This window comes from Malaya genurostris, chromosome 3, assembly GCF_030247185.1.
Source record: "Malaya genurostris strain Urasoe2022 chromosome 3, Malgen_1.1, whole genome shotgun sequence".
NCBI lineage: Eukaryota > Metazoa > Arthropoda > Insecta > Diptera > Culicidae > Malaya > Malaya genurostris.
The window spans coordinates 23768268-23784852 of record NC_080572.1 but is presented as its reverse complement, the minus strand read 5'-3'; the positions used below and the strand labels follow the sequence as shown (position 1 = coordinate 23784852).

At 35.9% G+C, this 16585-nt stretch overlaps 1 protein-coding gene across 6 annotated transcripts in view; it reads left to right on the top strand.

The window, feature by feature from the left end:
• LOC131439496 (MATH and LRR domain-containing protein PFE0570w-like) overlaps positions 1-16585 on the top strand; it is a 120706-nt gene that overhangs the window by 345 nt on the left and 103776 nt on the right. For 4 of the 6 annotated variants that reach the window (XM_058610582.1, XM_058610584.1, XM_058610583.1 and 1 more), the window contains exons 2-3: positions 138-515; positions 864-1711. In XM_058610582.1, the coding sequence (XP_058466565.1) occupies positions 162-515; positions 864-1711 (1202 nt within the window). In that variant the 5' untranslated portion in view covers positions 138-161. Of the gene's footprint in view, positions 1-134; positions 516-863; positions 1712-16585 lie in introns of all 6 variants that reach the window. The other 2 variants (XM_058610581.1, XM_058610580.1) reach the window with 1 other exon arrangement.

Below are 16585 nucleotides of genomic sequence, written 5' to 3'. Positions count from 1 at the left end.
CTTTGCAGCATTTGCCTCTTAATATAATGAAATTGCGCTTGTCCTTAAAACTTTGAATAGAATACATGCAGCAATCAACCATATTGTACTAACTTTTGGAAAAACTTAATAAAGATTTTTTTTCTCCCAAATAGCAGTTTTGGTAAAATTGAATATCAATAATGGAGTGTAACCCAGCGGATAAATCACCAAAGAATGCATTACCAGCATCAACCGACAAACAAGATTTCGATTCAGTGCCAGCAATTTCCAAGGATATTAAAAGTGTAGAAGTTGCTAATGACAACGAAGTTGACGAGTCTACGAAAAACGACGTCAAATCCGAAAACGAAACAACTTCAGCACCTGCCGAAATATCGAAAGAAGACGGGCCCGATGAACAGAAGGATGAACGAAAATCTGTTTCGGCTAGTGAAGCAATAAGCACCGTTTGTCCTCGCCAGACTACTCATAATGACGATATTGTGGAAGAAGACAAATTTGAGGATGCTTCTGACTTGGAAGTAGAGAAAGAGGTACATTTTATTTAAATTCTACGGCGCATTGCCGTGATGTCGATCTAACACCAATTTTTTTCCGACGATAAACCAATCTTAATATTCCTTGTCTGAGCACACTTCCAAGATCGGAAACTTTCAAAAGAAATTCGTTACTACGCCAGGCTCAAATATTATAATTCTTCGAAACTTTGGTGTAATCCTTTGCTCGCATTTAATTGTTTCCGTTGACCTGCAAACATTAAGTTGATATATTTTTATTGAAATTTCTATCAAAGTTGCACAATAATTTTGAAATATCTAAATATCTTATTAAATCCAAAATATTGTTCAAATTGAAAATAAAATAATATTATCTCTACATAGGTTGTCAAAATCCCACTTACTGAAGAAAACTGCATTGATCAAAATTCGCAATCAACCGGTAGCAACACCTCGTTAAAAGCAAAATCATCAGAAGAAATGGCTACGTTGCAATATAACGATTCTGAGGCCTATGAGATTGATAGCTCACCTGAGAAGCCGCCCAATAATTCAGTTGTGCAAGAATCCAAGCCAATACCAGGACCGTCCTCTTCTAAGCAATCAATCAAAAGTGTTGAGATCGAAACGGTCGAGTTGGATGATGATGATGATGATGATGATGACGAAGATGGCGATGGCCCCTTGCAACAGAACCGAAGAGATTCCTATGACGATGAAGAAGAAGACTACGATGAAGATGACTATTACGATGATCCGGACAGTGACGATCAGGATGTCAATCGGGTTATTCAGGAAGCTTGTGATGAGATCGATGCAATTAACGATGTGGAGTCATGTGACGATGATAAGATGGATGTCAGCTCCGATGAAGAAGACTACAGTGAAAATGATGAGGACGAGCGGTCGAGCAAGATGTTCAAAGCGAAACATAAGCCAAAGTTGGAAAATAGTAGGAGTGTGAAACGAAACGGGAGCGACTATTCAGAAGACGATGAAATGTATGGCGAAGAAGAGGACTATGACTACGACGATGATGTGGAAGAAGTGGTTGAGTTAGATAAGGAGTCAGTGCAAAGAAAGATTCCCCAAGCTCATGTATCGATGGGACGAATCAGTGTTGAAGATGAAAGTGAAGAAGATGTGCAAGAGAAAAAAAAAGTACAAAAAGTTAAACACAAAACCTACAGGCAGAAATTGGTTTCAAAACTTCGCAAAAGAACTTTTAAACTGTAAGTATTTATTTAAATTTTTGTTATTCCTATTTTTATCGACTGCTTGACATCGAATTGTTGACATTATTTAGTATTTCAATACAACTTAGTCGTATGCCCGTTTTCCAAGTGAAAGGATGGTCAGTTTCAATGACAAAGCATCCACACCCACCGATGTATGTTGTGCATTGAAGAAGTTATATGCAAGGGTGAATGAGAGGAGTTCCTCTGTTTCAAAAATTAATTCAAATATTGTTCAATTACTCTTTCATCTTATTAATAGTAGGTGAAGAACTTGATACCGAATCATAAACTATTGTGCACCATATCAGCTTTAGTTTTAAGATATTCAACTTTGTTACTGTTCATAGTATTTTATCGTGTTGGCGTTACCTCCGTTGCAGTCATTTTGTCACACATTTTATTCAATTTAAGAAACTTAGAGCAAAGCTCCCTAAGGACGATTTTTTTTATATTAGATTGTATTAAAATACAAAGAAATTCATTTCACTCGCGGACCAGACTTAATTTTACTAAACATAAATTTAAATGAATGGCTCTACAGCTCAATAAGACAAAAAACACACACACACACATATATATATATATATATATATATATATATATATATATATATATATATATATATATATATATATATATATATATATATATATATATATATATATATATATATATATATATATATATATATATCAGGTTTTTTACCGTCACTGCTAACCTCAATCGGATGAACACATTTTGACAGTTCAGCAAACAGTTGACAAACGGATGAGACCATTCTCGGTCCATATCGTCTAAATAGTGTCAAAACATTTGTTAACGATTAGATATGGTTTAAGCTTGTTTGTAAACAGTGCCGTTGAACTGTCAAGGATGAATTCTTGTTCATTTGTAACGTCACGATTAAAAAATCTAACTCGAACTTTACATTTTGGTGTCTTCGTGGCTTCATGCCCTTGAGTTTTGTTGATCGTAACAGCAAAATTCAAACGGATGTAAATTGAAGACGTTTAAATTCAAAAGGCATATCAGTGCATTGCCAGTTGTTGCCAAGATAACATTTGCCGTTACCTTTTAACTTTTTTTCCTTACTTAATCCTTTGCTTTCTGTATTTATTGTAGTACTTTCTGCACTTGTGATGTGATGTGTGATGTGAAGTGAAGCCACCATCAGTTCAAGGACTTGCCAGTGGATGCGGGTAGACTTACTTCATCCATTCACCTTCTTACTATAGCTGTTACCGAAAAGCGAACAAAAAGGGTTGGGGGGATATGTAAGTAGAGTCACTTACTCGAATTCCGCGGGAATAAAAGATGCTCTTCCAACCATAATATTCAGTGCATGGATGAAGCATATCGCTATACATGCTTGAACCCGCCTGATGGTTTGTTTGAGAAGGGCGCGTCAGACTCATTTCAATTTCAGAAGGGCGCGTCAGACTCATTGTAGTACTTTCTGCACTTACTCCTAAACTTTCGGTACCTGTACCCATGTAAAGGTTTATTACGATCGCGTGGATTTCGCGCAAATTTATTCGATAAAAAAGTTTTTTGCAAATTTTTGAAGATTGTAAGTTTTATGAGCTCCTAAAAAATAAAGATAAGCGAATTTATCGAATTGATGACCTTGATAAAACCAAAATTTATGAGAAGGCGGTTCTTGCAAATACTTTCTTCAGTGGACAAAAGTTCGTTTTTATGCTCTGAACGGAGAGCAGGAATTACAAAATCTTTTCGATATATGTGATTGTGTTTCCCCATTTTTAAGCGGTAATAGAAAGAATATTTTCGCACTCAAAGATATTAAGAGAAAACACATTCAATAGTGCAAAGAACATAATAAATGGAATGTTATTGTTCGATAATATGGTAACAAATTTTAATAAAAATCGCATTCCTAAAGCAAATCATACGTTCTTTACAATCACGGCTACAAATAGATTCTATCTACACTGATTTCTCCGTTGCGTTCGACAAAGTCAATTATCACATAACAATCTCAAAGTTATGTACACTGGGATTTACCGGGTCATTTCTGAATTGACTTCACTCATATCTTATTGGTTGCGAAATGATAGAGAAAATAGGAGACTAAAACCTCACCAGTTGCTGTTACCTGTAGATTCTAAGTTAAATTTCAAGGTGCACATAGAGTTTACTATCTACAAAGCCTCTGGGCTATTAGGATTTATTTTCCGCGTTACTAAAAAATTCTCTACGTATCTATGGGTCAACGGTCACGACACACTTATGTCGTTTTCGCTTGATGCCAAACCTAACTCAGTTTCCACCCTAACTGCTGTCAAACCATTCGTTTGAAGCTAGTTTCAACGTTGTTGAACTGAAAGTTGAGTAAGTTTCGAACCTAATTTTCATATCAGGTTTGCTCAAACCCCCGTTGCTAAGTGCGAACCCAACACAGTTACGTGAAAAGTGTTTGTTTGATGATACTACCCTGGGTCAGTTTCAGTTTTTTCAAGCGATAACGACATCAGTATTTGGTTGAAGAAAAGAATACTAGATCGTTGAAAAAATCGTTTGGCACGCTGTTGCTAGTTGTTTTGTTTGGAGTTTTCACATGCAAACTTTATCCATGTGATTCTTCATTTCGAGCCACTTGCTTAATTGGCTGTCAAAATTATTGCTACTAAATGACTGGCGGAATGTATATGATTGTTCTAGAAATACGGCTGTAGGTAGAAGAAAAAGTTCTGATATCGTTCACCATTTGATGGATTGTGTGTAACGGAGTCAGACGAATAATATTGATCATAGTGAGCATGAGTTGAACAAATCAGAAAATTTTTAAATGAATCAATGTATAGATTGTGCTGTAGAAGCACTAAGGTCAAACTAAAAGATTTTCCTTGCACTTTGTTATCGAATGATGTAGATTACATCAAACGCATATAATAAGTAAATGTTGTTTTAAATAAAGAGATGGCTTTTTGGTCAATTGGTTTCTCGTCAAAACATTTATTTTTCGTTAAAGGCCAACGTTTCGAAGGTTATACCTTCATCTTCAGGGCAACTGTAATTTTATGTATTATTTAGTCACAAAAATTTTTTCCACAAAATACAATAATTTTACAAAATGTACTCACAACTACTACAAATATTTTTCGTCAAGTATGGTGTAACATTTATAATAGTTGATTGAAAAACGGCTACTCTACACTAAAACACAAAAACGAGACATACGAATTCAATTTGTTTAGAAATTTTAATTCGAATTATTTGTATTGCCAAGAACTTACACAAGCACTTCCCTTGAGGATGATACTTACACCATTACCAGTACGCCTAAAAACATCGTTCAAATAGTACTATGAAATGGACATCAGTTTAATAAAATATTCGATTCAAAACCATTCTCGATGTAAAACTAAATTGGAATACATTAATTTCAATGAATATGACCGTTTATTTATATTGACGCTTAGTTTTACTTTCACAGTATATTGAAAAAATGAAGCACAATGAAGTAACTTTATATTAAATTTCCTGCTCCAAATATGCACTTTTAGTGTTGGTGAGAGCAGCGCTGCATATTATATTCAAGAAGACAAAAGAGTTGGTTGGTAATACAAATGCTGGTACATTTGGTCGATGATAATATTACAATAAAATCCGTGAGTGGTTCAACGTTACATACGTACACGGTAAAGTATCAAATCAAGTTATGTAAATTATGAGTCTAGACATTTTGTTAAATAAGAAATGCCTGAACTTGTGTTTAAAAACGTGCACAGACCAAGAATAAAGAATAATAACTAACAAAAACAAGTTTGTTTGGTTTTAGGGAATTTGTAACTAATCTGTTGTCTTACTGCAACTCTATTACATTTTCTACTGAAGTCGGTAATATCGGGATTTTTTTGTGATAACGGTAAAAAAAACTCATCAACATTCAATGAAAAATTGAGCATGAAAAAGGTTTTTTTCCAAGTGGGTGCCGCGATTGCTTTCGATGGAACAAAAACAGCAATGAACAAAACAATGGCAAAATTGAACAATGGCAAACAAATTATGTAATTCAAGATATAATGTATTTTCTGAAAAGGGTGTCCAAAAACCAGTTTTTGTAAGAAAACATATATATTTTCAATTTATATGAGTTTTTCATATTATACAAAGCTTTTCATCTTTAAAAACAACACAACTTTCTCGAACATACTATGCTGCTATCATTTCAGTTTAATGAAATAGGGCAATTTTTCATGTTTTTTAAATAAAATTGTCTATTATCAAAAGGCGCAAGAAGGTGCAGATGAGACTACTTACATATTAAACTACTTCAAAAGAGCTTTCATACCGTGGTTGAATTACTCGTCTGCGATCGTCTGCAGGCGAGATATATTCTTTTCAAATATCCTTGTCCTTGACATTTGCAATGATAAGGTTCATTGTATGTCAGATCAGATTTCAGTATACATTCGTTACTATGGTACTTGCCACAAAATATTTTTTTTGTGCGCATTGAAGTCTATAAACTGAATAGTTTAGTAACTGTTTTGTCACGACTTTTAAAAAAAACAATCATCAAATCAAATGAGGTTATGTCATCTTCTGGTAGAGAAAAGTATGATCAAAATTCATTGACGTCGAAGGTAGAGAAGAACTTGCTACTCGGGTCCCGTTCTGGTTCAACTTTGTGGGTATTCATTTTTTAGATTTTTTTAGGTTGCCACATCTGTCATTTTCAGCTTGACACCTGGACATTTGTAAAAGTTACGCTGTATTGAGTACATCTGCAATTGTGCGTGTCCTCGATTTTTTATAATTTTCAAAATGGAATTAAATTTGCAACAACGAGTTTGCATTAAATTTTGCGATAAAAACGGTTTCAATTGTGCGACGACAGTGCAAATGTTTGAAGAGTGTTTTGGCAACGATACTCTGAAGAAAATACACCCAAACCTCCATTTACGAACCTTATATATGTATGTATGTATGTATGCTTACACACGTACCCGTCTGTATGTGTATATATTTATACGTATAAATGATCGCTTTTACTTCACCAATATTTATATGTATTAAGAAATACAAACATATGAACACAAGCGTACGTATAATAATACATATATACATCTATAAGTTACGCAAATGGAGGTTTGGGTGTAGTCGTTTATCAGTGGCACGAACGTTTCAGAAATGGCCGAGAGTCTGTAAATAATGATGAGAAAAGCGATAGGCCTGTAACAGTTCGCTCATTTTTTCCACTATACACAGCTTGGATAAAGTCAGAATCCGTGAAAATATCAGGACTGTATGGGCAAATCCCCGTAACAAGAAATCCTACTTTCACATTGTATCGCCCTGAAGCAGCTTTTATGGATTCGTTTTCCAACATTACAGACTTGATAGCCCGAGAAACGTCGTTCACATAAAATTTTCCTTTTTCAGATGTACCGTTTTTCTGAAAACAAGCGAAAAACGGTCTCAAGGCACTAAACAAAAAAATGTGACCCAACCCTAACTACACGAGTGGCCCAACCTAGACAACAAGCGTTTTTTTTCTAATCGCGAAACACTACATGCGAACAGGTTAAAGAAATACAATTTTCTCTTGAAAAACTTGTTAATGGTTAACCACATAATAAAAATATATATTTACTTGAGAGGTGACATTTTTGTCCAAGACTACCAAAACAAGACAAATGCACAATCATTTTCACAAAAGATTCTTCGTGACAAACAATGCACTGAAAAGTTTGTTGACATTGTGGATCGTACTTATATGATATAACACCGATGGCAACACGTGCCATAAGAAAAAGCAATGGCCCAACCCTGACGACATTCCCCTAATAGAAAATGAGTTGCACAGTAACAACGAAAGAATCTAAAGATATGTTACATAACACACGAAAATTGTGTTGCATAACACACGAATTTTCAATCTCACAATATTCACCATAATAGTAATATACAATATTTGATAAGTCCACAATCAGTATAAAAATACAGGATAACAATTTAACGTACATGAGCACACACCCATTGATCAATTCGACGAACTGAGTGGAATGGCATATGACGTAATTTTTACTAGTCGATTTTTCGCACACTTGGAAAACCATTCTTTATTAGAACGGCAAAAACAATTTCGTATGTTAATAAATTACTATTAAAAATTGAAAAAAAAACCTATGCAAGCAAAGAAATGGCTTGATAAGCATACTCTGGATTCTGCTTCAAGCAAATCATCCATTTATGTCTAGTATGCTAAATCTAAATCTGATCGTGCAATGTCCCGGGTCGGCGGTTCAATGCATAGAACGCTGGTCTCACAAGCCAGTTGTCGTATGTTCGAGCCCCGAACTGGAAGGATTCTTAGTGTCAGTAAGAATTCCAAAAAAGGAATGTAATGCCAGAACTTTGCTTTGCAATAAGCACCATCAATCAGAAAGCAGAGGTTTTAACAGCACATTGAATGTTTATATTGAAAAATATGGATAATTTGGGTGCTTCTGCAGGATTTCTATTGAATTTCAGAATAAGTATGCACAATATGTTTGCAAAAGCAATATCAGGTAACATGTTTAATCAAATTGCTAAAAATTCTTAAGAGTCTTCATGTTTTCAACAGGGCTAATGACTGCTATAATTTCTTCATAATTTGTCTAAAAATGTCAGTTTGAGACAATATTTGTGTTGTAATCCTGATTTCAATAGGATTCACAAAATTATAAAAGCTGTCAACTTTGACCTTGTTTACCGTTTGCAAGAAGTATTTGTTTTTCTTCTTTAAGAGCTGAAGTTGGTTTCTGAGAGTTTGCAACAAATCTTAGATGATAGTTTGAATTGTTCAGTGAATCTATTTTTAATTTCTTGTTGAAGTTCATTAACTATGAATTTCATAGTAGGATCACAAGAATGCGGATATTGAAGTCGATGAAGAATCAAATTTAGATAGTTTCAGTCACTAGAGGCATAGATTGTTGTTGTTTTTCAGAGCGACTAGCTTCCATTTTAAGAATTTTAGAAGGATTCTGTTCTGTGCCACCAAAATCCAATTTTGAAAGAATTTCATAGATTAGACGGAATCGGTTTTATGAAAAGGGAATTATTCCTTGTTCATTCATTTTTGACCTTAGGTATACTTTTTTTCTAGACTATACTAGGCTGAAATAGTATTGGAATACACTAGAGATGAACAATCCTTTCGCGAACAGTTTAAAAGAATTAGATCTCCTCTAAAAGTGAGTGAATTGGAGCTTTTTATTGAAGAATGATAGTTCTTTATTCTTATCAATAGAAATCGAAGTAAACATATTTCTTGAGGATGTATACAAATTAGTTGCGTCTTCCGAAACGTTTGCTGGTTTGAGGAATCTGGTTGAAGTTACATACATTCATGACCTTTGAAAACGTAAAATGATTATTGGTAGAAATACATGCAAAAAGTACTCACTATTATTGAATCTGTTTACTACAAAATATAATTTGTTGCTCTAATATAATTTTTGAAGAATCATGCAAAGTTTCAGGAGATTGAAAGAACGATTCAATAGTACTAATCATTTAACAATAAGTTTTGAGTGGTACTTTGAAATGAACGGTTTTGTGGATACGAATAACATTAGTGGCGAAGTAACAGATAAAATAATGATGGAACACATTGATATCCTAAATCTTCTATCAAACAAATTCTCTGGAACAAAAGGTATTGAAAGTCTAATCTATATTGAATGCTGGGAGCGTAATTAACACAACAGCACTCGAAATCATATAATCGATACAAGGAGGCTGTCGAACCGAAGAAAAAGTTTCTAATCAAGATCAGAGCTGAAATTTTCACTCTGTAGATCTTTAGATTTACCTCTTCACATCCGGAAGTCGGATCTGGATGAAATTCGTGTGAGACCACAAAAAAATCGGTTGAGTGCTCAAAAATGTTATATACACACATACAGACATTTTCTGGTCTTGATAAACTGATTCGAATGGTATATGACACTCAGCCCTCCGGGCCTTGGCTCGAAAATCGGGTTTCACTGTGATTGCATAGCCTCTATATATGAAAGACTTTTTTCCATTGTTTTATGTGCACTTTTCATAATGAATATTTCCTATTTCTAAATCGAGATACCGAAAAATACTTCATATCTCAACTCTCGATGTTCTTTTGGACATAGGACTTCTCCTTGATGATTTAATAAGAGAAATATAAAAAAACTGAACATAGGCGATTTAAGGCTGTTCCAAAAACCGGTCATTTTTATCTCGCGCCCCGGTAAAACCCGAGAAAACTGAACATAGGCGATTTTAGGCTGTTAAAAAAAAGGTAATTTTTATCTCGCGCACCGGAAAAATCGAGAAATTGAAACCGGCAATCCACTTGCCACCCTATGTACCTAAGTCCTTGATCGCTTCACAATTTTGTTAATAACTGAGAATTCAGTTTCATTAAATAAGCACCTGAAGCAAATATTCTCCTCCAGTGATACTTGTGAAGTGGGCAGTGGTGTTTACGAACTCTAGTAACAAGTGGTAAATAATTATTAATCATTTAATCTGCGGTTACCAAAAGATGTACATTGAAGGATGATTTGCCAATCACTGGATCGTTCATCTAGAAATTTCCTTTACAATTTAAGCTGATCCAGATCAGTAACAGAGTAGCAACCAGCGGTAGTCGGTCAAGCTTAAGCTATCTCTACAGTGAGATGTTCCATGAGTCCGAAACAGTGAAACAAAAACATATTATGGTAGTGCCAAACATGATGCTTTTTTCTAGTGGAAAGTATTATTAAAATTACTCTTCTTGATCAATGAGGTCAACCATCGCTGGTGGCATTTAGATCGTCTTCATCGGGGACTAGTAGACAAAATATATTCATCTCATTCTCGCACACGTTCCCCATCAACTGGCTAGGGGTTGTAATGGTTTAGTTAGATTCAGTTGGGCCGAGTCACGGAGGCCCTCCAACATCTTAAGTTTACGCGAACGTGATCTCTCCGGCGCTCTGATGTTGTGTTTGCTCCGCTATTCTGAAATCAGTAGTCTGCATGCACTGCGCAAGGGGCGATCGGACTGCAAACGCAAAAGGGTGAGAAAACTATGTCAAGGTTGCTTCTAGCTGTGGAGCTATCCACAGCTCTATCTCCGTCACCCCGTGCACTTCAAATGTGAACAATTAGCTTCAATCGATCTTTCAATGCCGTATATGCGCGAAATGTAAATCCAACCATGCAAGAACGAGTGAACAGGTTGGTGCTTGGTTGCGTTGTTTGTAGACTGGCTTAGTGTTTGCTCTGCATCTAGGCATGAATTAGGATAATAGCGCCCAGAAATAGGTACATGTAATACATGCCAATATATGCTACTCACTTTTGAAAAAGTGTTCATCGCTACAATTTGATGTTTGAATTTTTCATACGAGCAAGAGAAATAGGATGAAGAACTACATCTGACTTGGAAATAATAACCCTTTATTAATTGACCCAGTTCATTCAAATCGAACGCTCGTTAATTTTTTTTACTACTCGAATAAATTTGAATAGTTGTTCCATACTTATTTTGCTTAAGAGGTTCCGAATCTTCTACAATCTGCAACCTTGAACGTCAAAGTTCCTTGATCGTAAATAGTTAACTGGGAGTATAAACAGGTATAAGAACTAGCCATAGCGGAGTTCTAAATATGATAGAAAAAAAGATTATGTAAGTCTGAAAAATATAGAATTCTTCATTAGCATTGATTGTATGTCGCATTTGTATGAATTATACTGGTTTCGGCTGTAATTTTCCCAAATCTGTATGAATTCTTGTGTATAATTTATTTGTCAAGTGTAAATGCAAATTTTCTTTATTGTTTTTGTGATGACAGAACATCACATGTATTCAATCATAAAACAAAATATGACGTCAATTCCGAAGTAGAAGTCGAAAAGCTTTTTGCGACGAAATGCACACAAAATAATCATTTTAGGTCGGGTATTTTCGAAACTCTAAAAAAATAACAATAACTAAATACATTGGGTAACGGTACTTCCTTTATATCAGCTCCAGTAATCATCACATATACGAAAAACATTATTGAGATATGCCTCTATTCGATCGATTACCTTTAAGAGTAAGATGAAATATGGTGCATTTGCGTCGAGTTTTCTCGTCGCTATAACAGCAGTATTGTACAATTTTCGAACTATTTCCTCTGCGGCATTGTTTCTTAGAGTTGAAACAAAGATATTGTATTCGATTTTATCACAATTCGATTATTGCAAGTTGAGTAATCGATAAAATAATATGGCGGCTCTACTAATGAGATGACTATTGGTACAATAGCACTATTAGCTGCTTTCGAAAATTTGGTTTATTCAACCTCCTCTCTTACCCAGTAAATTCGAGCATCGTGCACGAAAGTTTATGATTGCGTTTCGAACAAAATTGATTTGCATTGTATATAACTAGTACAAAAGATTGAAGAGATATTTAAAAGCACGGAGCACGACGAATGCCAAATGTTCAGAGGACGAGTATAGTGGGGTTTGATTCCAATCCCGAACATAGGGTCAAAGTTTTTCTGGCCCGAAGAAGCGAATGATCTTAAGATTGAGACTCTACAATTGGAACAAAAGAATATCCGATGCTCTTTAGCACGCTAGTGGGGTGACGACAGCTCGATAATGTCTTATTTTGATATCTCTCCGCTCTTTCGCGCTACCAATTACTTCTTGGAAAATTTGTCGACTTTCTTCTTCTGTAACATCCATGGCTTTTACGTCTCGAATCGAAGGGTTGTGCTTGAAGTAATCCCTCACCTTTCTTGCGTTAACGGGGTGGCACTACTTTCCGTTATCAGCTCGTCGCTGTGTCTCCTTGAATGATTTCAACACTGTTTTGCTATCCACCTGTGGAAATAGGATGGATTGTCAACGACCGCGTCATGTACCATATCGATAACAGCTTTACAGATTGTGACAAAATTTTGAGCGTGTAAACATTACTCTTTGAACTATTTTTACTCTAAAATTGCATCAATTTTTACTCATACAACGGAAAGTTCTACACAAATGAAAATGTTGCTTTTTGAGTGCAGTCTTCCACATGTGGATCAATAAGTCCCGAGACTGCCAAGAAAAACACTTTAAAACAACTTTATTCAACGCAGTCTTCTTAAATCAGTCTTGCGCTTCTCCAACAATTCAATACTTTTCTTGTTGAACTTTTCATCATTTTCTATTTTCATTCTTATTATGCTTATTACGCATTTGATTCAGCGATGACTTCCTCGATAGAGTAGAATCTCCTTCCTGAGAGCACTTTTTAGGCCTGCAAGGAAATAGTCGCTGGGGGGCATATCCGGTGAATGCGATGGGTGAAGCAGCAATTTTGCCACGGTAATGAACAACAACAACTTTTTTCTACTTCATTTAGAGTTGTCTCGCCGATATCGTTCGCTAGACGCATGAATTGATCAATGTAACATTCGCTTTTGATAGTCTCATCTTTTTTAAGGTAATCGATGAACAAAACTCCATGAGCATCCCAAAACACTGAGGCCAAAACTTTACCGCTTTCATTTGCGTTCTTGGTTGCCTTGAACACTTCTCACCGACTGCTGTCCAATCGGCCGATGATCGCTTTTTATTCGGAGCGTCATGATATGTGATCCAGGTTTCATTCATTGTCAAATATCGACTCAAAAAACCGGGTTATTTCGGCGAAACAGCTCCAAACAGCGTTTCGGAAAAAACGACTCGTTGTCGTTTTCAGTCCACCGTGAGCAAATGCGTCACTCACTTTGCAAACAATTTCCTCATAAGCAAATGTTCATCCAAAATAGTGTACACACTGCCGTGCAATATCTTTAAGATGTAAACTATTGCACGCGATTTTGATTCATGATTTTGAAAAACGATTTGGTAGACCGAAGCGTTCAGCATCTTCAGTGTCAGTATGAGCATGTTTAAATTTAGCTTATCTCCAACAAATGGTTGTTTTTGATGGAACAGATTCCTTGTAGCATTTTTCAAGCCTTACTGAGCTAGCTCTGTTTGTTCACCAAAAGAAACGATAAATCAACACACGAAATTGTCACGCCATCTCAACATCAGTTCTTGGACTTATTTATCCACGTGTCATGTAGACATGTGGACTATGTGTGAAATTTCTATTAGTCAGAAAAAGTAACAATTTAAGTGGAACCTCTTTAGTAATTTTCGAAACGATGGGTTCTTGAAACTGTTGTGTGTTAATTTATCATTGCTTTAAAAGCGTGATCCGGACTCTGTTCCAAAGCAACGAAGCATTTGTTATTCGTTTGCTGAATTTAAATGTGGTCGTACAGACACCGATGATGGTGAACGTTAGGGTAGTCCAATTGGTGGTTACTCCAGAAAAAGTGTGGTCCAGAAAACTCCAGAAAAAATTAGTTAGGTCGTAAAGATACCAGAAGGCAGTGTGTTTACAGTTGTTTATGAAGATTTGACCATGAGAAAGCTCTTTTAAAAGCAGGTGCTGCGTTTGCTCAGAGTCGATCAAAAACAATATGTTGATAATTTAGTGTAGAGTTTGGCCATGTTTACCAATAATAAATAATTTTTTTGTGTCGATATGTGACAATGGATGAATCATGAATCCATCACTATACTTCAGGATCAAAACGATAATCATCTGAGTAGACTGTCAACCACATCCGAAGCATCGAAAAGCACAAGAGTCAGCTGAGAAAGTTATGGTTTCAGTATTTTGGGATGCATATGGTATAATCTTCATCGACTATTTGGAGAAAGAAAAAACAATCAATAGCGAATACTACATAGGGTTGTTAGACCGTTTGGATGAAAAATAAAAAAGCGGCCTTATATGTCGAAGAAAAATCCTTTTTCAACTAAACAATGCACTGATTCACATATCTGTGGAAATGATGAATGAACTAAACGAATTTCACTTCGAAACGGTTCCTCATTCACCTACAGTCCAGCGCTGACTCCTAGTGACTACTGACTATTCTCTAATCTCAAAACAAAAAATATTTGCCTGCAAGAAATTCAACTTAAATGCAGGAGCAATTGACAAATTCTTCTATTAGAAGCGTTGAAATCATTGAATTGCTGTTGAAGGAGATTACATTGATGGATAAAATCGATTTTTGACAAAAAATTGTCATAAGATTTAATAAGTGATGTTTTAGTACTCTCATTTTGCTTTTATGTATCTATTGATTCAGATTTCTGATAGAAAGAACCGGAAATTAAAAGATTTTGATGATGACAATAAACGTTCTAGATTCCAAACACTTTCTTTATAATGACCGGAACAGTTTTCCATTCTAAATGTGATCGTCCGTTTGGTTTTGTATGAAACAAGTACGGTTTGAATATTGGTATGTACTCGTATCAACCTTTTGTCCCTCAACAGTTTAACCTCAAATTAGCAACCGATGACAACACGACAGCGAGTGAGTGCGAGTAAGAATCGCTATCCAACCGTGGATTATCATGACCAACCAACTTCGCACATAACCGATCAAAATAATAACAAACACGGTGCTTGTGGCCATGGACGCCCTCAATTGTCACAGGCCAATAACTTGCGTTCTTTTTCACGCTCTCCTTTTTCCACTGCGCTACTCCTCCTCCTCCTCCTCCTTCTCCTCCTCCCTCCACCTGGCTGTAGCGGTGTCGCTTGGCTTGACAAATGAGTACAAACAACGAGGTGCTTAAGAGTTCAATACTTGCATATTCATATTCAGAATGCAGCGACATTCCTAGCATCACTATAAATAGTATTTGCATAATTGATCATTTCGAACTGAGAAATAATCACGAGCAAGCCCTAATCTTCGTTGACTTTGTGTAAATGCTCCCGATACCGATGAACATGAAAATCCATCCCGCACATTGTCTTCATTGCGAGTTGATTACTTCTTTCTATCAAAACCATTGGTACTCGCATTGAGAGACTGCATTCACTGCAGTGTGCTGCAGCATACCAACTATTTCGTGTTCTCATTCGAATCAAGTAACGTAGTGAGAGCACTGGAACGGAAATCAACGGCGTTGGCGTTGACGACGGTGCTGTTACTGCTGCTGCTGCGCGTGTCCTTGATTTCAATAAAGTCAATTGAAGGACGATCGTTTAATGTTAGATGTATAAAGTCAAGTGTAGACGGCCATATAGTTTGGAGCATACGATGCAAGTGCCATGTACACAGCACATTATGGTTGATTTAATTCTACCTTCGTTTGAGGTTGATAGTAGAGCAATGAGAAATTTTACGATGCAACGCAGAAAATTCTGGTTCAAAATATTTTAACATGAGATTAGTCATTTGAGGGTCAAAACTTAAGGTATAATACTATAGCACTCCTTGACACTTCCATTTTTTTGTTTTGGTATTCCCGAATCCTTAGGAAGAAACATATGTACTCTCGCTTTTGTTTATCAATGATTAATTGATGACCTCCCCAATGATCGTTTCTCGCAATGGATTATTTCAATTATCTTCCATGCTATTTGTGTGCACACCACTGAATGTGATTGATTTTAGTATTCTATTGTATCTTACTAAACTCACACAGAGATGCCACACGTTGTGTCTGCAGTACATGACTTGTGCATTTGAAACAAAATTGCATGAACGACAAGGTTACACTGTAACGTGAATGCATAACCGCTGCTGAATAGTATTAGAACATCATACCATCAATAGTCAACAAGACCTTACAACTCATTTGTTACATCGTAGTACGCATTAAGTTCCGCAGTAACGCTGTCATTACAGGTGAGCCGAGCAAATTTCTAACATTTACCCTTTCATTCCTGGTACCAGTAATACCGATTAGAACTACAACACCAACAACAACAGCATCTACTACCTCAATCCAGAGATGAGATTCCTGCACACGGAGAAC